This window comes from Mauremys mutica, chromosome 1 (genome assembly GCF_020497125.1).
Source record: "Mauremys mutica isolate MM-2020 ecotype Southern chromosome 1, ASM2049712v1, whole genome shotgun sequence".
NCBI lineage: Eukaryota > Metazoa > Chordata > Testudines > Geoemydidae > Mauremys > Mauremys mutica.
Genome location: NC_059072.1, coordinates 114,330,015 through 114,352,784, shown reverse-complemented (window position 1 = coordinate 114,352,784; position 22,770 = coordinate 114,330,015). Strand labels below are relative to the sequence as shown.

The window sequence follows — 22,770 nt, the reverse complement described above, 5'->3', positions numbered from 1 at the left end:
GTAAAAGCAGCAAAGAATCCTGTGGCACCTTATAGACTAACAGACATTTTGGAGCATGAGCTTTCGTGGGTGAATACCCACTTCGTCGGATTAAGAATCAGCAAATCAGATAAATTGCAATAACCATAAAGCCACCACTTCAATGATATGCATTTTCCTATACTTTGAAATTCATCAGCTGCATTTATACTTCAGGCCACTTTTAGGATCCTCACAACAAAGGTATTTTTAGCACACATTAGTGATGATTGAAGGGACTAGTGCCAGTACAGAGCTTAATACGTGGCATAATTACAGCACTTGCCACTGGGGCTAGTCAACAATGGTCTGGCAAATTATTTTTGACAGAAAATTGGGTTTCTAGAAGAGAAGAATGGCCACAGTGGGTCAGACCAATGGTCCATCTAGCCCAGTATCCTGTCTTCTAACAGTGACCACTGCTGGATGCTTCAGAGGGAATGAACACAACATGGCAATTTCAAGTGATCCACCCCCTGTCCTCCAGACCGGGCAGTCAGAGGCTTAAGGACACCCAGAGCATGGGGTGGCATCCCTGACCATTTTGGCTAAGAGCCATTGATGGACCTACCCTCCATGAACTTATCTAACTTTTTTAACCCAGTTATAGCCTTCACAATTTCCCCAGGCTGATTGAAGTGTGTGAAGAAGTACTTGCTTTTGTTTCTTTTTAAAACAGCTGCCTATTAGTTTCATCGGGTGACCCTTGGTGGTTGTGTTGTGTTATGTGAAGGGATAAATAACTTTCTACACACCATTCATCATTTTATAGACCTCTGTCATATCTCTTTAGTTGTCTCTTTTCTAAATTGAACAGTCCCAGTCTTCTTAATCTCTCCTCATACGGAATCTGTTCCATACCACTAATTGTTTATTGCCCTTCTCTATATCTTTTCCACTAAATCTTATCTATCCCTTTCCTAATGATTCCTCACCTGTTAGCCTGTTTTTACTGCCACTGCACATTGAGCAGATGTTTTCAGACAACCATTCACAATGACTCCAAAATCTGTCTTGAGCTGTAACAGCTAATTTAGACTCCATTTTGTATGTATAGTTGAAATTAACATTTTCCAATATGCATTTCTTTGCATTTATCAACTTTGAATTTCATCTGCCACTTTGTTGCCCAGTCACCACTTTTGTGCGATCTCTTTGTAACACTTCAGTCAGCTTTTTCATTATCTTGAGTATTTTTTTTATCTTCTACAATTTTCCCACCTCACTGTTCTATCCCTTTCTCCAGATCATTTGTGAATATGTTGTACAGCACTGGTCCCAGTACAGATTCTTGGGGGACCCTGCTATTTCCTGTTCTCCATTGTGAAATGACCATTTATTTCTACCCTTCGTTTTCTAATTCTTAGCCTGTTACTGATCCATGAGAGGACTTTCCCTTTTATCCCATGACTGCAATTACATATTTGAGTTCCTTCTGAACCCTTGAGTGAAAACCATCTGGTCCTGGTGACTTAAAACTAAACAGTAATATCAATTTGTTCCAAAAGCCCCTCTAGTGATATCACAATCTGGGACAGTTCCTCAGATTTGTCACCTAAGAATCGCTCATGTATGGACATTTTCATCACATTCATGTGCAGTGAAGACTGATGCAAAGAATTCATTTAAATTCTTCACATTGGCCTTGTCTTCCTTGAGTGCTCCTTTAGCTCCTCATCTGTCCAGTGGCCCCATTGATTGTTTGGCAGGTGTCTTACTTCTGATGTACTTAAAATTCTTTGCTGTTTAATTTGTCTTTTGCCAGCTGTTTTTCATCTTCTCCTTTGGCCTGCCTAATTATATTTGACTTGTCAGAGTTTGTTCCTTTGTTTTCCTCAGTAGGATTTTACTTAATTTTTAAAGGATGCCATTTTGCCTCTTAATCTCCTTTTACTGTGTTTAACCATGGTAGATTTTTTTTTGTTTGTTTTTGGGGTCCAATTACTGGGGCTTTTTGTTTTGTTTGAGTCTCTTACGGTGTTTTAAAAAAGTTTCCATGCCTGCAAGCTGCATGGAAACTTCTTAAAAACATCACTCTTTTGACTGTTCCTTTTAATTTCCATTTAACTAGCTTCTTCATTTTTGTGTAGTTCCTATTTTTGAAGCTAAAGGCTATGGGGGAGTGGGGGCTTAATTATATTGCTGAGCTGTCAGCTATATTCACTTCTTTGATCAGATCTTGTGCTCCAGTTAAGATTAAATCAAGAATTTCCTCTCTCCTTGTGGGTTCTAGGACTAGCTACTCCAAGAAGCAGTCATTCATGCTGTCTAGAAATTTTCTCTACATCCTGTCCTGAGGTGACACATTACCCCATCAATATGGGGATAATTGAAATCCCCCATTATTGAGTTTTTGATTTTTGTAGCCTCTAATCTCCTTGAATACTTACAATCACTATCATGGTCATGTGGTATTGTTTGATTCATTTAAGCTTGTTAGTATAGTTGACTCTATACTTTCTTTCACATGTAGTAGCACTCCTTAACCAGCACAACCTACTTTATATATCTGCTCCTGGAAATTTCCACTACATGCATCCGACAAAGTGGGTATTCATCCACGAAAGCTCATGCTCCAATACATCTGTTAGTCTATAAGGTGCCATAGGACACTCTGCTGCTTTTACAACCTACTTTATCATTCCTATATAGCAGCGGTTCTCAACCGGTGGCCAAATCAGCACGCAGCCGCAGCCCATGTGACATCCTCAGGGCCATATAGGTAGTATTGGTGGCCAACAATAGTAAATGGGTTGAGAACCACTGCTATACTACCTTATGCTGATGCTACCGTCCCCCATTGATTATCATCATTCCACCAAGTTTGTGTGATGCCTGTTTTATCAATATCCTCACTTAAGGCCAGGCACTCAAGTTCACCCATCTTAGTATTTAGATGTCTAGCATTTGTATACAAGCACTTATTAAATTTGTCCATATTTAGTTGTCTGCCTTCGTGCAATGTAATTAAAGGGGACGCTCTTTTGTTTGATTATTTCTATTCAGCTTCTACTTGTACTTTACCAATGTCTATCCTCTCCTCTTTACTAGGATATCAAAAATCCCTATTAATAGAGCCTCCCCTAAGGGATGTATCTGTCCAAACAGTGTGCTCCTCTAAGCCTGTTGGCTTTCCTATAGCCAGAGTTTAAAAACTCCTCTATAACCTTTTTAGTTTTTATATGCCAGCAATTCTGGTCCTTCCTGTATAGGTTCTTCCTTTCCCAAAAGCTTCCCCAACCTCTAATAAACCTAACACCTTCCTCCCTACACAATCTCAACCATGCAGTGACATCCTGCAGTTTTGCCTGCCTAGCCCTGCAAGTGGAGCTGGAAGCATTTCAGAGACTGCTACCATAGAGGTCCTGGACTTCAATCTTTTACCCAGCAGTCTAAATTTGGCTTCTAGGATCTCTCTACTTCTCCCTGTGGCTGAGAGGTGAAGAAGGCTCTAGTCTCAGGAAAGGAAGAGCACATAGGTGGACTCCATCAACACAGTCATGACAAATAATAAAAAGGTTCAGGAGGGGCTACACTCCAGGCAGGGGCAGCTCCAGGCCCCAGCACGCCAAGCGCGTGCTTGGGGCGGCATGCCGCTGGGGGCGCTCTGCCAGTCGCCGGGAGGGCGGCAGGTGGCTCCGGTGGACCTCCCGCATGTCTGCGGGAGGTCCACCGGAGCCGTGGGACCAGCGACCGGCAGAGCGCCCCCAGCGGTGTGCCGCCGTGCTTGGGGCAGCAAAATCGCTAGAGCCACCCCTGACTCCAGGGATCTGCTACAAGGGTAAATGGGAGGTGAGGAGGTCGGTGCTGGCATAGAGTGAGCCCTCTGACCCCTCAGGGGTCCTGGGTCATGGTGACCCACAGTTATACTTCCATTTCCACTAGACTGGAAGTGGGGGAGTCTTAGGTTGGAGCTCAAATGATTCATAAAGGGGCATTCTGCTGCCTGGTAACAGAGAGAACCAGCTGAGCACAATTTTGCCAAACTTTGTGTCAGCATCACATCTCCCTGATATCACTTCACTCCCAACATATCTACTGGATTCCTTAGAGGCCATCTGCTGAACTTTTAACTGAGGCATGATCATAAGATTTGTACATAAACAGTCCCAATCCATAATGAGCTGCCTGAGAGATTGCATTTGGGTGAGTTGCCCTCTTGAGAGGAATGCAGGACAAGGACTCTTTAGAAGCAGGTGAGCTCAGGGGAAGGATCTGTCTAGGGTGACCAGACAGCAAATGTGAAAAATCAGGACAGGGGTGGGGGGTAATAGGAGCCTATATAAGAAAAAGACCCAAAAATCGGGACTGTCCCTATAAAATCGGGACATCTGGTCACCCTAGATCTGTCACAAGGAAACAGGCTTAGGCATAGAAATCTGGGTACTGATACACAATGACCAAGGATATGTAAGGATATCATCCTACAGGGAGCACCATTTGCAGGAAAGTGTCCCCATTCCTTTGGAGGCAACATGGACAGATCAGTGCACATCAGGGACCTCTTCCTGTAGCGGAGAGATTTGCCCTGGGCTAGCTGAATTTCAAAAGGTGCGGGTCTACAAAAAACTTAACATTGCTTAGCTCTGCTGAGACCACAGCTTATCATGCTGACAAATATAATATTGTTTCCTGTACTCCCCCATCTGTCCATCTCCATCAGTTGTCTCTTGTCTTTTACTTTGATTATTAGCCCCTTGGGGCAGGGACTGTCTTTTGTTTTCTGCTTGTACAGCACCTAGCGCAGTGGGGTCTTGGTCCATGACAGGGGTTCCCAGGCACTACGATAATACAAATAATAATAAAGGTGGACAATGAAGAGAAAAGAAGTTGCTACATGGACGAAGAACAAACTAAAGAACCTCTAGCTCTTTTGTTCTGTCCATGTCTCTCCTGCCCTGTGCTGTCCTACCCAATTATGCAATAACTAATAAAAAATGACAAGTTATACCATGAGATGGTTTCTGGTAGCAAGCTATATTTTAGGATGAGTTACAGGCAAAGATTCTCCCAACCCTGCTGCTCATTAGGCAGTAAGATGATGGGAAGGGAAAGTTACTCAGGACCCAGATTTCTGATTCTCATTTATACTACTTATAATATTACCCTATAGCAAATAAGTTAAAAAATCCACAATAATACACTTGTAGCTTTTAAACTACCCAAAGTGAGTCCATGCAGATTGGCTATCTCACTGCCTGCTCTACGTTAATCAGAAACACTTGCACGGAGCAGTAAGGCCTAACTCCTTAAAGTTATTTAGACTCCTAACTTTGATTGAAAGCAATGGGTATTAAGTGCCTAAATACCTCTGTAGATCTGGACCAAACTGCTCACAGGAGAGTTCATCTTGAACTACTAAGAAATTAACCAAAGGAGTCAATTGTAATCATATGTGTTCAATTATTCACTTTCCCAAGAACGACTGCATGTTGTCCCACATGCATTCTATCCTCATTGGTCACACCAGAGAGTACTTCTTTCTCACGGGTTTGCTGAGCTGTCTGTCTTCAGCTCCTGACCACCTTCTTCCCCAAAGACATCACCACAGGTACATAAAAGATGAGTAGGTTGATGTGCATACTTACTGGAATATCAAGTACAGCTGATCAGGCTAGGTAAATAATTACTGTAGCTGAGATGCTAGTAAATAAAAACACTTTGATTGTTTTCTTTATGCATTTATTAGTTTCAAACATATAGTAATTTGCATAAAATGCTACTTTTTAAAATGTATGAGTGATGGGGTTTGTATTTCTGGTTTGTGGGGTTTTTTGGGTTTTTTTTTTCTTACTTCTCTCCTGATAGGGGTGGGGAGAGGAGGTATCAAGTTGGGGCTTCTTTACTGTGATCTATAGCTGGTAGCTTTGGGGTTTTTTTTTGTTTTTTTTCTTTTCTTTCCTGCCTGGTATGTAAGATAGAACTCCTTTCAAATGTGACTGCTCAGAGATTCTCTTAATCCTACATCATATGAGATGTAATTTACAGACTATTTCTCAGAGGTACAAATTAGTAAAACTAGATATTTGTAGGTCTTAAGCTATGATTGATGTGAATGTTGTTAAGCTACAATGTTAGTCAAATGAGTTTGTGCTCTTGACCTGTAACTGCTCCACCTCTCTTGCCTTTCAGCTGTCTCTGACTCCACTATGTCTTCTGAGAAGCAAATAAATGATTCTTCCCTAGAGAACCAGGAACAGGAGCAACAGGTAGATACATGTATTAAGAGGGTGATATACTGACTCTCCCCTATCACTGTCTAAAAGCTATTCTACTAAATGGAAAAAAGTTGTAGTGGTGTTTTTAAACTAAGTGTGGGGGTTGGGAAAGCTATCGGGTGCAGAGGAGTACATGATTTGGACAGAGCCATCCCCTAGGAGAGGATCTATTAGAAAATCCCCTTTATCTCCTAGTAAGGAGATGAGGATGGAAGCTGGCAAAGTACAGGTAGGAAGTGAGGCGACTGAGTCCCATTCAATTACATTAAGTTACAAATAGTGAAGTCCAAAGCTGACTGAAAAGAATTAAGGGATCTCAGAAAAGTGTGTGACTAGGCAACAAAATGGCAGATGATGATCAATGTTGATAAATGCAAGTTAATGCACATTGAGAAAACATAATCCCAACCACACAAAGTGATAGAATCTAAATTAGCTGTTTTCACAAAAGAAACTTCTTGAAGTCATTGTGGATAGTTCTCCGAAAACATCTGCTCAGTGTGCAATAGCAGTTTAAAAAGCTAACTACCGGTATGTTGGGAATCATTAGGAAATGGGTAGGTAATAAGACAGGAAAAAATCATGCCCCTATATAAATCTATAATACTACCACACACAGTTCTGGTTGCCCCATATCAAAAGAGGATGTATTAGAATTGAAAAAAAGTACAGAGAGAGGCACCAAAAATGATTAGGGATATGGAAGCTGTTCCATATGAGGCAAGATTAAAAAGACTGGGGTGGCTTATTTTAGAAAGGAGATTACTAAGAGGAGATCTATAAAATCACAAATGGTATAGAGAAAGTGAATAGGGAAGTGTTGTGAAAGAGTAAACATGACCCAAGAACCAGGGCTTACCCAGTTAAACTAATAGGCAGCAGGCTTAAAAGAAAAGGAACTACTTCACACAACACACAGTAAACCTGTGGAACTCATTGCTATGGGATGTTGTGAAGGCCATAAGTATAATAATTTCATGGGGAGAGGTCCATTACTGGCTATTAGCCAACATGGCCAGGGGATGCAACCTCATGCTGTGGGTATCTCTAGCCTGACTGCCAGAAACTGGGAGTAAACACCAGGGGATGGATCACTTGATTCCTTCCTGAAGCATCTAGCATTGGCCATGATTAGAAGACCATATACTGGGGTAGATTTGGCCATACTGGATCAAACCAATGGTCTTTCCTATGTTCTGGAGTCAAGTGACTGCAGAGCTGAATATTCATGGTGACTGTTTCCCATTGTATGAAGGAGACAGTGTGATTGGCTTTCTTCAGCACTAATGAAACTTTCTTAAAACATGCCAAGCTTGACCTAGCTGAAAGCTACTCTGGGAACTGATCTCTAAATCTGAATAAACCTTCCAGATAACTAATAGCTCTTCAGTTGCAATAATAGGTCTCCTCTCAAAGAGGAGGCGAGTAAGAGACACTTGGAGCTTTCAGCTAGTTAATACAGCATCCCATAGTAATTAGAGGACCATTTGACTCTGTAACCCTTCAGACTGTTGAGAACTTGAGAGCCTTTGAATTAGTGTGGGAGGAAAGGTTCATGACTAGGAAATACTAACTGACTTTCCTGCCTCTGTAGGCTTTCCAGTACAATGGCTTTCACAAATTTCTCTCACTTTCTTGCCTGCAGAATCTCTTGAGGCGGGTGGCCAGTCTGCCCTTGGTCAGCTCTGCCTATGACATGGCTGCAACTGCCTACACCTCCACCAAGGAGAGCCACCCCTACCTAAAGTCCTTGTGTGATGTGGCAGAGAAAGGAGTGAAGACCATTAGTGAGGCTGCAGCCAGCAGGGCACAGCCAATTCTGACTTCATTTGAACCACAGAGTGAGTAAGCTGGGCTTGCAGGTGGTTTTATGAATGAACATAAGTGTCTCCATCCCAAGTGCAGACATAGAGTGCAATGGCTCACAGTCCCATGTCTTGTGTTTCTTTTTGAAGGCCTGTATCTTGCACTTATGCTTGCTTTCCTTACTCCTTGATAGAACTACAGTCCAGAGACCCTACCTTGCTGAGCACCTACCTTTTTCATTTAAGGTTCCTGCACATTTTGAGACTTGGTCATTTTCTCACAGGCAGAGAAGTCCTTGCCAAATAACTTCAGTGACTGCAAGACTGTCTTCAGTCTCTGGTGCACAGACAACTTGACTAATCCAATCCATAGATTACCCCCATAAAGTAATCAATCATCTTGATTGACACCTGTTAAATTCCAATGGCCTTTTAGAACTAAGGAATCAGGTGTGACTCCTGGGTGCTCATGCTTCGATTTAAGGGGCTCATTTTTTTTTTTTCAGAAGTGCTGAATACCTGAAAGTCAGGTCCCTCTAAATATCAAGGTTCAAGCAGGGGTGGATTTAGTTGCTAGAAAGGACTGCTGTGGCACAGGCCATAAAAATGCAGGATTTCCCTGAAATAAAGGCCAATAGCTAAGGCTGAACTAAAGCATATGTCTTAGGAAAAAAAATCCAATCTTGATTTAAATTCCCAGGAATGGAGTCTCCATCATAATCCTACGTACATTTTCTTCAGTAGCTTACTACCCTTGGAGAAGATCTGTCTGAATTTGTCATATAGCAGTGACCTTACCCTTTAGTTGATCGAACTGAGTTTGACTTGTAGGGGACTAAACTTGCCTTTCTCTATAGTTGCAGCAGCAAATGAATATGCTATTAAGGGACTGGACACACTGGAAGAAAAGCTGCCAAGTCTTCAAATTACAGCAGATAAGGTAAACTTATTCTGCTTTTCTCTAGAGAAGGTGGTAGTCACATAAACCCAGTGGGTAAGAACTGGACCAGTCCAGAGCTCTGGAGGCAGCCTCATGAACAGGCTCTGGTTCAGGAAAGTGGTTGAGTCATGTAAAGGAGCTACTCAGGCAACAAATCTCCGTTCCTATGTAGAATGAGGCTAAAATAGGAGGGTGGCTAAAGCCTAGTAAATAGTGCTCAACTAGATGGTGGTATCATGGTTCTTCTTCTTTAGGGAACGCTATGTAGAATTTGAGGAAAGGGCATGGGCGGGGGGGGAAGACCTCTGGATCTCAAGCAGAGAATTGTATAAACAATACATGAAGAATAATTACCAAATGTCTTCTGCTGTCGCCTTCGTAGGCTGCTTCAGACACTAAGGAGCTGGTGCTATCCAAAGTGGAAGCTGCCAGCAGATTCTCCAGCTTAGTAGATGTGACCAGAGATGCTGTGCAAGAGAGCGTGGAGTCCACCAAGTCAGTTATGACCCAAAGTGTGAACACAGTCATGGGCTCAAGAATGGGCCAGATGGCTGTGAGTGGTGTGGAAGCAGTGCTGGAGAAATCGGAGGAGCTGTTAGATCAATATCTCCCCATAACAGATGAGGAACTAGGTCAGAACTGAGATACTGGTTCCTTTCATTAGAGGTCTTGGTTCTTTTATTTTCAAGAAAGCCCTTTTCACCTTATGACATGCAAAGCTGGAGCCAAATGTTATGCTCCATCTGTCTTGCATTCACCCACCTGGTCCTTCATTTAGACATCTGCTTTTCCTGTACCATCAAAGGTAGCTGAACAGTGCTGCACAGTTCACAGGCTACTGGTTAGAATGTCACTTGTATCCTGAGGCTTATCTAGCCAGACAATGAGATGTATTGGGCTCTTGGGGTAGGGAGTGACAAAGGGGAATGAGTTAAAGGTATTTGGATACTTCTAACTCTTCTTAGTGCAGCTATCAAATGTGTCTGAAAAGGCAATTTCCAAATAAGGAATAGCTACGGTTGCTATTGCTTGTGACATATCTAGCAACTTCCTGACATAATGAATCCAACAAAATATTGAACGTAGCTATAGTCTAGCAGGATGGCAAAAGGGAGGATGGCATAATGTGTGGTTTGTTTCCTTTTTGTTTTTGTCAAACCCCATTTATTTCCTTCAGCTGAACTTGCAACATCTATAAAGGAGGATGGAGTGGCTCCTCTCCAGCCTCAAAGTTACTTTGTGCGCTTAGGCTCCCTGTCAAGCAAACTCCGCCACCGTGCCTACCAGCATTCTCTAGCCAAGATTAAAAATACCAGGCAGAGTATCCAAGAGACTCTCTCCCAGCTTCATCAAACCATTGATCTGGTAGGCACTTTCTCTGCAGCATTCTATTCTGGAGCTGATTTGGGCTGAACAGACTGAGACCAAAGTGTCTTCTCTACAAGGTGTCTAGGCTCTCCTGTTCTCCCTGACTACCCAGGTTCCACTGGAACTAGCTGCTTCCTAAGTTAGTCTCTAACTTGGGTCTAGGCCAGGCAAACTTTCTGGCCTGAGGGCCACATCGGGTTTCTGAAATTGTATGGTGGGCCAGTTAGGGGAGGCTATGCCTCCCCAAACAGCCAGGTGTGACCAGGACCCCTTCTCCCTCACTGCCACTGAGAACCCCTGCTTCCCTATCCAACCCCCTCTCATTCCTGACTGCACCCCAGAACCCCTGCCCCCATTCAACCCCTCTGTTCCCCACCCTCTGACCACCCTGACACTATCCCCACTCCTGACCCCCACCCTGAACTCCCATGGCCTCTATCCATCCACACCCTCCCTGCCCCCTTACCATGATGCCTGGAGCACCAGGACAGCCAGCCATGCCACTGTGCAGCACAGAGCACCAGCTCAGACCGTGGCTCTGTAGCTGTGCTGCCCAGCAAGAGCTCACAGCCCAGAGCATTGCACTGGTGGCACAGTGAGCTGAGGCAGCAGGGGAGGGGCTGGGGGCTAGCCTCCCAGGTCAGGAGCTCAGGGTCCCGGCAGGAGGGTCCCATAGGCCGAATGTGGGCCATAGTTTTCCCACCTCTGGTCTAGGCAAGCAGCCAACTCCAACTGCCAAAATACCTTGGTTCCATCAAACTTCACAAGCTAAGCAACACCTGGCCAACTCAGTCTCTGGAAGGGAGATCTCTGAAGAAAGCATGTGTTGCAAGTGAGCGACTCAGTGCAGGGGGAGGGGAAGATAATTTCCTCTTGGCTCTGGAGCACTGTCTGTGTATGTCTTTTTGGCATATTTGCCAAACATACTGAAATATAGTCCAGTCATCACCGGTATGGAGGAAGCCCCAGCATCTCATAGATGCTCAAAAATGCTTGTGGTGTATAAAAGGTGCTACAGAAGTGTTGTGGTAAGACTCCTTTTTCTCCTTGCTCCTCCAGATTGAATATGTGAAGCAAGGAGTGGATCAGAAGCTTCAAGATGGCCAAGAGAAGCTCCACCAAATGTGGCTGGACTGGAGCAAGAGGCAGACAGGAGGGAGTGAGGACACAGACTTGATACAAGCTGAGGTATCTAAGTAGCCAAGATCCAGCTTTGGGCTGTGGCATTTCTGCCTATCTCAAGAGTCATCTTCTACCTCACTAATCACTTGTTTCCTTTCAGCAACTGGAGTCTCATGCTCTGACAATGTTTCAGAGCATTATACAGCAGCTGCAGGTAACCTGCTTGACCCTAATGTCAAGCATCCAAGGCTTCCCCTCCAACATCCAGGATAAGGTGCAGCAGGTTCGCCACAGCACAAAAGAGCTCCAGGCTTTGTTCTCCACAGTCCACTCTTTTCAAGACCTCTCCAGCAGAATCCTGACCCAGAGCCGCAAACAGGTCACCAAAGCCCAGGGCTACATGGATGAGCTGCTAGAGTACATAGTGCACAACACTCCTCTGTCCTGGCTAGTGGGACCCTTCATGCTGTCTGGTAAAATACCAGAAGAAGCCATGGAACCATCTGAATGAGGGTGGGAAAGACTAAGTGGCTTCCATAATCAGCTCTGTCAAACTTACTGCAGCTCACTTGTAAAGGACCAAATTTTCCTTAACACTTTTAGAGTGATTAACAAATAAGGTCTGAAAGCCTAAACCTTTGTGCAGCCACTTCCTGACATTAGATTGAATTGTTTTTTCATTGTAGGAAATGAAGCTGCTTGCAGCTCCTGGCTCAAATGTTCTTCACCACAATACCGGAGAGGCACTTTCTCCCCTGGATAGCATAGGGTAGAACTCAATCGCCCATCTTGCATGGGCTGCATGCTACCTGGGGCTGAGCTAAGATAAAAACAATGATTGCTATTTAGAAAGCAAAAATCAATGATGTCACCAGAAGTGAGGGTGACATATGAATGTAAAACAATACATAAGCTGCATACTACATTCCAGGAACTCAACTTGGAGAAGTTCTTGCTAGACCTCTAAGACTTCCTTCTTAAAGCAGTGAGAAATGGTACTAAATACACCTTCAGCTCTAGGTGTCTCATGTGGATTGCTGAACAAGTCCATTGACATACACATGCACTAGAAAGGCAGTGTGTGTGCTGTTACTCAGATGACTGTAACCATACCCCACAGGCTAGTGTACTGGTGACTACCTATACACTTGTTTTGGTAACTGGCTCACTCATATTCCCTTGTCACTTCTCCTCAAATTGCTGTAGTAGAGAACTTTGGTCTCTTGTAAAATAAACACATTGCATACAAACCTGTCTTCTAGCTTGTTCTTGAATTGCTTTAACTTTTAGCTATTTTTAGACTGTAGTAACAGTAGTCCTTTCTAGTGTTATCTCCTGTATATCACAGGAATCCATTCCAGGAAGTCCAACAGCTGTAGGTGAATGAGCATCTCTTTAAAAATTTCTAGTGCTGGAGAACCAACAACCACCCTTGGCAACCTGATATCATTAAGAAAAGGTAGGAGACCATACCAACAGCCACCTATCCTTCCTTTACTCACATCTTTCATTGGGATCTTAAGGAAGATGGTGTCTCCACATAGTATCCCAGAATTCTTTTTAGTTTAGTTGGGACCAGTAAAGATCCTCATCCCTGGGGCTTGAGGGCCCTAAACTTCTTTTGAGGGTTAGATAAACATTATTTCCCTCTAATGTCTGTATCAAGTGTCAGACCAGAAGGTGCCTTTAGCCTCAACATCAAAAATAGTTAACTTGAAAATCTCCAAATAGCACTGCAGGAAGAGCTTCTGGACTCATAAACGAGGGCTTAAAATAAATTCAAAGCATGTGTGGCTCTACTACCTTGCATAAAATGTGAAAATTATAACAGTATACATGCTGGTTAACCTTGTGCACAAACTTCTAGCTTGTGTAATGAGTCCTGCATCTATTTACTATTCTTTGAACTAATGTTCTCTTACTCCTGTCCGCTCCATAGTGCCTGCTCCTGGTCTAAAGATCTCCCAAAGCATGAGTCCCACTATGTCTCCTGCTTTTGGGAACTTCAGTATGAATAGTAGACCATGCACTAACTGAAGCAGCTTTTTAATTACAGCTATGATATGTTTCAAAACATGTTTCCTGTACCCTTTACTGGAAAAAGATTGGGAAAATAGGATCTAGAATCTGCAGGGGTCATGTTGTAGTTATGTGATACCGTAACATAACTATTTTGCTTGTTTTGCCTCTCAGGCCAATGCTTTCTGTTCACAGGGGATGAAATGCAATTGGATGATAACTTTGCATTTCTAGACCACCACCTGCACAAGTATCTTACAAAATACAAAGAGCCTTCTGCACAGGTCACTATTTTTCTCCTTTTTACAGATAAGGAAATTGCAGTGCAGAAAGTCACTTGGTAAAGATAAGTCTGTTAGAGTCAAGCAGCCTACCTCCTAGTCCTGTACAGTAATGCCTCACTTAATGTGGTCCTAGTTAACATTGTTTTGTTGTGTTCCTATTAGGGAACAAGCTTGTTTAAAGTTGTGCAATGCTCCCTTACAATATCATTTGGCAGCTGCCTGTTTTGTCCGCTGCTTGCAGGATTCTCTGGAAGAGCAGCCCCTCCTTGTGGGGATTAGAACCAAGGGGGGCAAGCAGCCCCCTCCCCATCAGCTCCCCTAAATTCCTTGTAAGGTATGTGGCTCAGCAGCAGTTCAGCTGTCCCTCCCCATGCTGCTCCTGCTCTGCCCTCTGCCTCGAAGCTGCTACCACGAGCTTCCTGCTTGTGGGAGGAGGAGTGCTGATATCCAAATGTCCCCCTACTCTATACCCTCTCTCCACAAAGCAGAGGAGGGGGACAGAAAGGAGGGAGCTTGCTGGAAGCTGTTGCTTCCTTTCTGAACTGGATGATCTGCTTAAAAAGGCAGCATACTTGAAGTAGGGTTAGTGTACTTAAAGGGGCAACACACACCTCTCTCTCTCATGCACCTACTCCCCAGCACTTGGGAAAGTCAGCAGCTGTGCATGTGCATCAGGAAGAGGGAGTGGTGTGCTCCAGCTGGATAGTGTGGGCTCATCATGTTCAGTTTTTGCAGTGAAGTGTTTGCAGCTACTGCCCAGCATCTATTGTGTTTACTCCCTCCTGCCTCAGTCCATGCTGCCTTATAGAGTATGAGGCTACATTAACAAACTGCGTATTAACCCTGAGGGCTCAGCTGAGTGCTAGTTCATCATTTAGCAGCAAGGCATTCCCTGGGAAATATCCCACCCTCTGACTTCACCACCTCAACCAAGCTTCACAATCTTTCATTGCTGTTTACAATATTAAACTGTTTATATACATATACAGTATAAGTTTTAAACAATGTCTTTTGTCTGGCAAAAAAATTCTGTGGAACCTAACCCCCGACCCCAATTTACATTAATTCTTGTGGGGAAATTGGATTCATTTAACATCATTTTGCATAAAGTTGCATTTTTCAGGACTATAAAAGACGGTTACTCACCTGTAGTAACTGGTGTTCTTCGAGATGTGTTGCTCCAATCCATTCCAGTTAGGTGTGCGCGCCGTGCGTGCACGGCTTCTCCGGAACTTTTTTCCCTAGCAACTCCGGCGGGCCGGCTGGCGCCCCCTGGAGTGGCGCCGCTATGGCGCTAAATATATACCCCAGCCGGCCCGTCCGCTCCTCAGTTCCTTCTTGCCGGCTACTCCGACAGTGGGGAAGGAGGGCGGGTCTGGAATGGATTGGAGCAACACATCTCGAAGAACACCAGTTACTACAGGTGAGTAACCGTCTTTTCTTCTTCGAGTGATTGCTCCAATGCATTCCAGTTAGGTGATTCCCAAGCCTTACCTTAGGCGGTGGGGTCGGAGTGAGACGTGGCGGAGTGCAATACCGCAGAGCCGAAGGCTGCGTCGTCTCTAGACTGCTGTACCAACGCATAATGGGAGGCGAAGGTGTGGACCGAAGACCAGGTAGCCGCTCTGCAGATGTCCTGGATGGGGACATGGCTCAGGAAGGCGGCGGACGATGCGTGCGCTCTCGTAGAATGAGCGGTGAGTCGGCATGGTGTCACGTGAGCCAGCTCATAGCATGACCTGATGCATTGAGTCACCCAGGAGGAAATGCGCTGGGTAGAGACCGGCTCGCCTTTCATGCGATCAGCGACTGCGATGAAGAGCTGGGTGGAACGCCGAAAGGACCTTGTCCGGTCGATGTAGAACGCCAGCGCCCTACGGACGTCGAGGGTGTGGAGCTGTTGTTCCCGGGGCGAAGCATGGGGCTTCGGGCAGAAGACCGGGAGAAAGATGTCCTGATTAAGGTGGAAGGCCGAGACCACCTTTGGTAGGAAGGCCGGGTGAGGACGAAGCTGCACCTTATCCGCGTGAAAGACGGTGTAGGGGGGGCCCACCGTCAACGCTCGGAGCTCCGAGACTCTCCGTGCCGATGTTATGGCAACCAGGAAGGCCGTCTTATAGGAGAGGTAGAGGAGAGAACACGTGGCCATAGGCTCGAATGGTGAACCTCGTCCTGGCCAGACTCATGTGTCCAAGTCCCAGGTCGGTGCTGGGCGGCGCACTGGCGGGTATAAGCGGTCGAGGCCCTTCAGGAAGCGGGAGACCATCGGATCGGAAAAGATGGTCCGACCCTCCACCGACGGACGAAAGGCGGACACCGAGGCGAGGTGGACTCTCAAGGAGGAAACCGCCAGACCCTGCTCCTTGAGGTACCATAGGTAGTCTAGGATGGTAGTGACAGGTACCACGAAAGGGTTGAGCCCCTGCTGGTCACACCAGAGCGCGAACCTCTTCCATTTCGCCATGTAGGTGGTGCGGGTGGAAGGCTTTCTGCTCTCTAGCAGGACTTGCTGTACTGCCGCCGAACAGTCCCTCTCTGCGTGGGTCAACCACGCAGGTACCAAGCTGTAAGATGGAGGGACTGCAGGTTCGGATGGCGGAGTCTGCCGAAGTCCTGCGTGATGAGGTCCGGCCACAATGGGAGGGCGATGGGCTCCCGAATGGAGAGCTCGAGCAGCAGGGTGTACCAATGCTGCCGCGGCCAGGCTGGAGCCACGAGTATCATGGTGGCTCGATCCCTCCGAAGCTTCTGGAGCACTCTGTGCACGAGTGGAAACGGAGGGAAGGCATAGAGGAGGTGAGTCTGCCACGGATAGAGGAAAGCGTCTGACAGAGAGCCCGGCGAGTGCCCCCGGAACGAGCAGAACTGGAGACACTTCCTGTTCGCCTTGGAGGCGAAGAGGTCGACCCGGGGAAACCCCCACCTCTGGAAAATCGTGTGTGCAACGTCGGGACGGAGGGACCACTCGTGGGAGAGAAACGACCTGCTGAGGTGGTCGGCCAGCGTGTTCTGCACTCCCGGAAGAAAGGACGCTTCCAGGTGAATGGAGTGGGTCACGCAGAAGTCCCACAAGAGGATCGCCTCCTTGCAGAGGGGGGACGAGCGGGCTCCGCCCTGCTTGTTCACGTAGAACATTGCCGCTGTGTTGTCCGTGAACACTGTCACACAGCGGCCTTGCAGGTTGGTCCGAAAGGTGTGACATGCAAAGCGGATCGCTCGGAGCTCGCGGACATTGATGTGGAGAGCGAGCTCCTGGGGCGACCAGCGGCCTTGAGTGTGAAGGCCACCCAGGTGAGCCCCCCAACCGAGTGCCGAGGCGTCCGTGGTCAGTGTCGCGGACGGACGAGGCAGGTGGAACGGCACTCCGGCGCAGACGATCTCCGGATCGAGCCACCAACGAAGGGACTCGAGGGTCGTCCTGGTGACCGTGACCACCATGTCGATGTGGTCGCGATGCGGGCGGTACACCGACGCCAGCCACGACTGGAACGGACGGAGGTGGAGCCGCGCGTACGCGGTGACATAAGTACACGATGCCATGTGACCCAGGAGGCGGAGGCACGACCGCACCGTCGTGGTCGGAAAGTTGACGAGCTCCCGGATGAGGGAGACCATTGTCAGGTGTCGAGACTGCGGCAGGCAGGCGCGGCCCGCAGAGGAGTCGAGAACCGCGCCAATGAACTCCACCCGCTGTGCCGGAAGCAAGGTAGACTTCTCGGCGTTGACAAGCAGCCCGAGGTGTTGAAAGAGGGACAGGATTTCCGCTACCTGGCGCTGCACCAGCCCTTGTGACTGCCCCCGAAGCAGCCAGTCGTCCAGATAGGGGTAGACATGCATCTGACGACGACGGAGGGCCGCCGCTACCACTGCCATGCACTTTGTAAATACCCGTGGTGCCGTGGCAAGTCCGAAAGGTAACATGGCGAACTGGTAGTGGTCGTTGTTGACGAGAAAGCGAAGGTAACGCCGGTGAGGGGGATAAATTGCGACATGGAAGTAAGCGTCCTTCATGTCAAGGGCGGCAAACCAGTCTCCCGGATCCAGAGAGGGAATGATGGTCCCTAGGGTGACCATGCGAAACTTGGGCTTGAGCAGGTATTTGTTCAGCTCTCGAAGGTCCAGGATAGGACGCAGCCCTCCTTTCGCCTTGGGGATGAGAAAATAACGGGAATAGAATCCCCTGCCCCGCCTGTCTGGAGGCACTGCCTCTATGGCACCCACGCTCAGTAGAGTCTGTACCTCTTGTAAAAGGACTTGCTCGTGAGAGGGGTCCCTGAAGAGGGACAGGGAGGGTGGGTGGGAAGGAGGGGGCGAAACAAATTGTAGACGGTATCCCGACTGGACTGTCTGAAGAACCCAGCTGTCCGATGTTATTCGGGACCACGCCGAACGAAAATAGGAGAGGCGGTTGGAGAACAAACGGGGAGGATCCGAGGGGGAGAGTGATGTGCCGTCCTCGGGCGTCCCATCAAAAGGCCTGCTTGGACCCCTGAGGGCCCTTGGAAGAGGCCTGGGACTGGTTCCGACGGTTACCCGAAGGCCGTCTGGGCGTATACGGTCGATAACGCTGCTGCTGGAAGGACCGAGGGGGCTGCTGCCGGAAAGACCGGCGTTGTGGAGCCGGCGTGTGCATGCCAAGGGTTCGAATGGCAATACGCCCATCTTTTAAGGTCTGTATGCGCGAATCGGTCTGTTCGGAAAACAGCCCTTTCGTGTCGAACGGCAGGTCCTGCAGCGTATACTGCACCTCCTGTGGTAACGTGGAGGATTGCAGCCATGAGATGCGTCGCATCGCCACCCCTGTTGCTATTGTCCGCGCTCCCGAGTCCGCCGCGTCGAGGGCAGCCGTAATGGACGAACGGGAGGACTTCTTCCCTTCCTCGAGCATTGCCGAGAACTCTTGGCGGGCAGTCGTCGGCAGGAGCTCGGTGAATTTTGCCAAGGATGCCATGATGTCAAACACATACCTGGCTAGAAGGACCATTTGGTTGGCTATTCGCATCTGCAGGCCGCCCGCGGAATAGACCTTACGGCCTAGCAGGTCCATCCTCCGAGCGTCCTTAGATTTGGGCGCCGGGGCCGGTTGGCCATTCCGTTCTCGGCCGTTCACAGACTGCACAACAAGTGAGTCCGGGGTTGGGTGCGAGTATAAGTACTCATAGCCCGTGGGGGGGGCTGAGTACTTCCGTTCTACCCCTCGAGCCGTGGGAGGGATGGACGCGGGCGTTTGCCAGAGCGTGGCAGCGTTCTTCTGTATAGTCTTAACAAAAGGTAACGCCACGCGCACAGGAGTGTCTGAGCCGACCACATTAGTAATGGGGTCCTCATCCTCTTGGACCTCTGCCACCGGGAGGCCCATGGCCGTCGCGACCCGACGGAGTAGCTCCTGGTGGGCCTTAAGGTCTATGGGGGGCGGGTCTTTGGCAGAAGTCCCAGCCACCGCTTCGTCCGGGGACGATGACGAGGACATAGCCTGTCCGATAGTTTCCATGGGAGGGGCCGTTAGAGGCGCCTCGGCTGGGGCAAGCTGTACCGGGGACTGGCGGTCCTGCGGCATCGAGGGCTCGCGGAGAGGTGACTCCGGGGGGCGACTGATCGTCGCTTCGGGAACTCTGCGCTCCGCGGCAACGTCTCTTGGGGGAAGCGGAATGACTTGCGCTTCATGGTGACCCCAGGGCACCCAGAAGCCCCACTGCTGAGCCCCTTGACGGTGGTCGCGTGGGGTTGGTGGCAATGAGCCGGTGCCGTCCGCGCCAGAGGCGACAGATGCCGGGCGAGACGGCCAGGGCGGGGCGGAGCCCGAAATCGAGGCCCGTAGGATATCACCAGGCGGCATGGAGGCCCGATGTCCGTCCGTCCGGTACCGAGAGGGTGACCGCGACCATCGGTCCCCGCGGTGCCGGGAGCTCGACCGGTGCCGGGAGCTCGACCGGGAGCCGGACCTGCGGTGCCGGGAGCGGCTGCGGGAGTTCCGGTGCCGAGAACGGTGCCGAGACGGGGACCTCCGGCGGTGTCGACGCGACGGCGATCGAGACCTGGACCGGTGCCGGGAGTGCGACCGGTACCGAGATGACGATCGGTACCGGGACTGCGACCGGCGGCGAGATGGCGATCGGTACCGCGACGGAGAGCGGTGCCGAGATCTTGAACGGCTAGACGGTGAACGACGCCGGTTCCTGGAGCCTGAGCGGGACCGAGAGCGTCGACCGTGCCGGCGGTCCGTGGATGGCGGTCGGACCATCATCGCCGGCTTTCCTGCCGACGGGACAGCCCGTACCGGTGGCGCCGGGGGCCGGAGGCTCGGTGCCTCTACGAGCTGTATCAGCTCACACGCGGAGGAGTACGTCTCCGGCGTCGTCGGCAGTCTTGGCTCAGCACCGGACGGTGCCGGGGAGCGTGGCGGTGCCGGACTCGACGGCTCTTGCGGAGTCAACGGCACGGTGTCTGCCCTGCGCACAGTCACCACTGTGGGCGCAGGCGGCACGAGCACTTTAGCTGAGTCTGCAGCCCGGGACTTAGCTACTGCTTTAGCGAGCTTGCGCTTCCTTGCCGGCGAAAGTGAGCGGTGCCGGGTCTTCGGCGCCGGAGGCGGAGCCTGCGGGGCCTCGGTACCGGAGCGGGCTGGTGCCGCTGGTGCGCTCTGCACCGAAGAGGTTCTCGGCGCCGGCGCCGCTGGTGCCGAAGGTTGGAGCGACGCCTCCATAAGGATCTGCTTAAGCCTGTAGTCCCGTTCTTTGCGTGTCCGCGGCTTAAAAGCAGAACAGATAACGCACTTGTCGGTGCGATGTCCTTCTCCGAGGCAACGGAGGCAAGCGTCGTGTGGATCGCCAATTGGCATCGGCCTTTGGCACACAGCGCAGGGCTTAAAGCCCGGTGCCCTGGACATGAGCCCACACCGGGAAGGGAAAGGGGGGGGGAAACCCCCCTTAACCGTTTACAAAAACCTAGATAACTATACTATAACAACTATAACAACTCTAATCACTAACTAAACAACTAACTATATATATACAAAATAGGAGAGCTAGGGCAGTGGAGGCCAAGGAGCCCTCCACAGTTCCGACCGGCCGTCACGGGCGGTAAGAAGGAACTGAGGAGCGGACGGGCCGGCTGGGGTATATATTTAGCGCCATAGCGGCGCCACTCCAGGGGGCGCCAGCCGGCCCGCCGGAGTTGCTAGGGAAAAAAGTTCCGGAGAAGCCGTGCACGCGCGGCGCGCACACCTAACTGGAATGCATTGGAGCAATCACTCGAAGAAGAACTCCAATGTTAAGTGAGGAGTTACTGTATTCTAATCACACACTCATCAACTTTGTCTTCTTACTATACTGTGAAGGGACCTAGGGCAACATTCAAACTTCAATCATCAGTTTGAGTTCAGTAGCAAGGAATCTTGACTAACACAAGTTAATAGTAGCACCTCACTAGTTGTGGAGGCTACTATCGACCTGTAGGAAAACACAAGCTGCACTAAATAACAGGACTCAGTAAAGGGGAAGGAATATACTTGAGGTGAAGTTTCCTGTTTAGCTTCCATAACCTTTTCTCTCCCCCCACCCACTCCAAACAAACACAGACCCTGTTTATCCACTCTTGCTTGGTGTCTGTTTCTGATTCAGCTCACAATTCAAAACAGCTGTTCTCCTCTATCAGACTATGGCTTGACTGGGAGAGGGTTACAAAGTGAGAAGATTAAAACAAACACAGCTAGCTCATCAGGAAATGCAGGAAACTAGTTCAACAGTGGCTCTTTCTTTAAGCTTAAGCAGTCCCATGTTCCCTAACAATAGATGCACTTATACATTTTTGTATAAAGTGCAGCACTATTGTATGGGAAGCTGTATTATCTTAAAATACTACTCCTTCTGTCTTCAGCCACAGCGTCTGGGGGTTCAGCAGTAGTACTAGTGTAGCAGCACGTATCTGAGCTTGGGGGGAGATTCATTCCATTAGATGCTATGTAACTAGGGCCCTAACAAATTCATGGGCCATTTTGGTCAATTTCAGTTGTAGGATTTGTCGGAGAAAAACTCAGTTCTCGCTTTTTCTTTGGGTGCAGCAAAATCAAATACTTTATTCTTTCTCTAGTAATTACAATAGAGGGAGGAAGTGCCCTAGGACACAGGGTTGCCCCAGTCCCGGACAGGTCTCTCAACTGGTAAACAATTACAGCAAGCATTTATACCTTTGTTACAGACAATAACTAGCAATAATACAGACAATAATGAGCAACAACTGCATTTTGTTTATACATAAGCCAGTCTGCTATCTTATTTTTCTCACTCCTAGAAGACACAAGCCTGCATATTTGGTTATCAGTACAAGGTCGTAATAACTTTTTACACAGTTCTTTTCCTCTCGCCTCACACTATCCTTGCTTCTACAAGTCTCACGTCATTAGGGTTACAGCTGGCCTAACTCTTGCTAACTGACTGACATGCATTAAAATTCCCTTCAAATCCTTGTTAATTCTTTCCCTGCTTCCACAGACTTAAAAAATCATAAATTTCATGATTTCAGCTATTTAAAGCTGAAATGTCATGGTGTTGTAATTGTAAGAGACCTGACCCAAAAAGGAGTGTTGGGGGGGGGGGGTTGCAATACCGCTACCTTTACTTCTGCACTGCTGGTGGCAGCAGATCTGCCTTCAGAGCTGGGCACCTGGAGAGCAGCAGCCGCTGGCCGAGAGCCCAGCTCTGAAGGCGGAGCCACCACCAGCAGCAGTACAGAAGTAAGGATGGCCTGGTATGGCATTGCCACCCTTACTTCTGTGCTGCTGCCTGCAGAGCTGGGCCCTCAGTCAGTAGCCGCCACTCTCTGGCTGCCCAGCTCTGCAGGTAGCAGCGCAGAAGTAAGGGTGGCAATACCACAATCCCCCTAAAATAATCTTTGACACTCCCCCCCCACCCGCAACTCTCTTTCCAGTCAGTACCCACAATTTGAGAAACACAGGTCTCCTCCATGAAATCTGGTCTTTTGTTTGCTTTTATACTATA

General features: G+C 48.4%; 1 protein-coding gene across 4 annotated transcripts; it reads left to right on the top strand.

Annotated features, from left to right (window-relative positions):
- Positions 1-5,475: 5,475 nt before the first annotated feature.
- Positions 5,476-12,686, top strand: LOC123364165 (perilipin-3-like). 4 transcript variants are annotated; one of them, XM_045006045.1, is made up of 8 exons: positions 5,476-5,569; positions 6,151-6,227; positions 7,882-8,077; positions 8,899-8,981; positions 9,364-9,613; positions 10,159-10,346; positions 11,409-11,537; positions 11,632-12,685. In XM_045006045.1, exons 2-8 carry the CDS (start codon positions 6,168-6,170, stop codon positions 11,980-11,982), a joined length of 1,257 nt encoding a protein of 418 aa, XP_044861980.1. In that variant the 5' UTR covers positions 5,476-5,569; positions 6,151-6,167; the 3' UTR covers positions 11,983-12,685. The 4 variants fall into 4 exon arrangements, with proteins under 4 accessions (XP_044861980.1, XP_044861969.1, XP_044861989.1 ...); XM_045006034.1 differs by having other exon boundaries at positions 5,527-5,636; XM_045006054.1 differs by lacking the exon at positions 5,476-5,569 and adding an exon at positions 5,695-5,751 and having other exon boundaries at positions 11,632-12,686.
- The last annotated feature ends 10,084 nt before the right edge of the window (positions 12,687-22,770 follow it).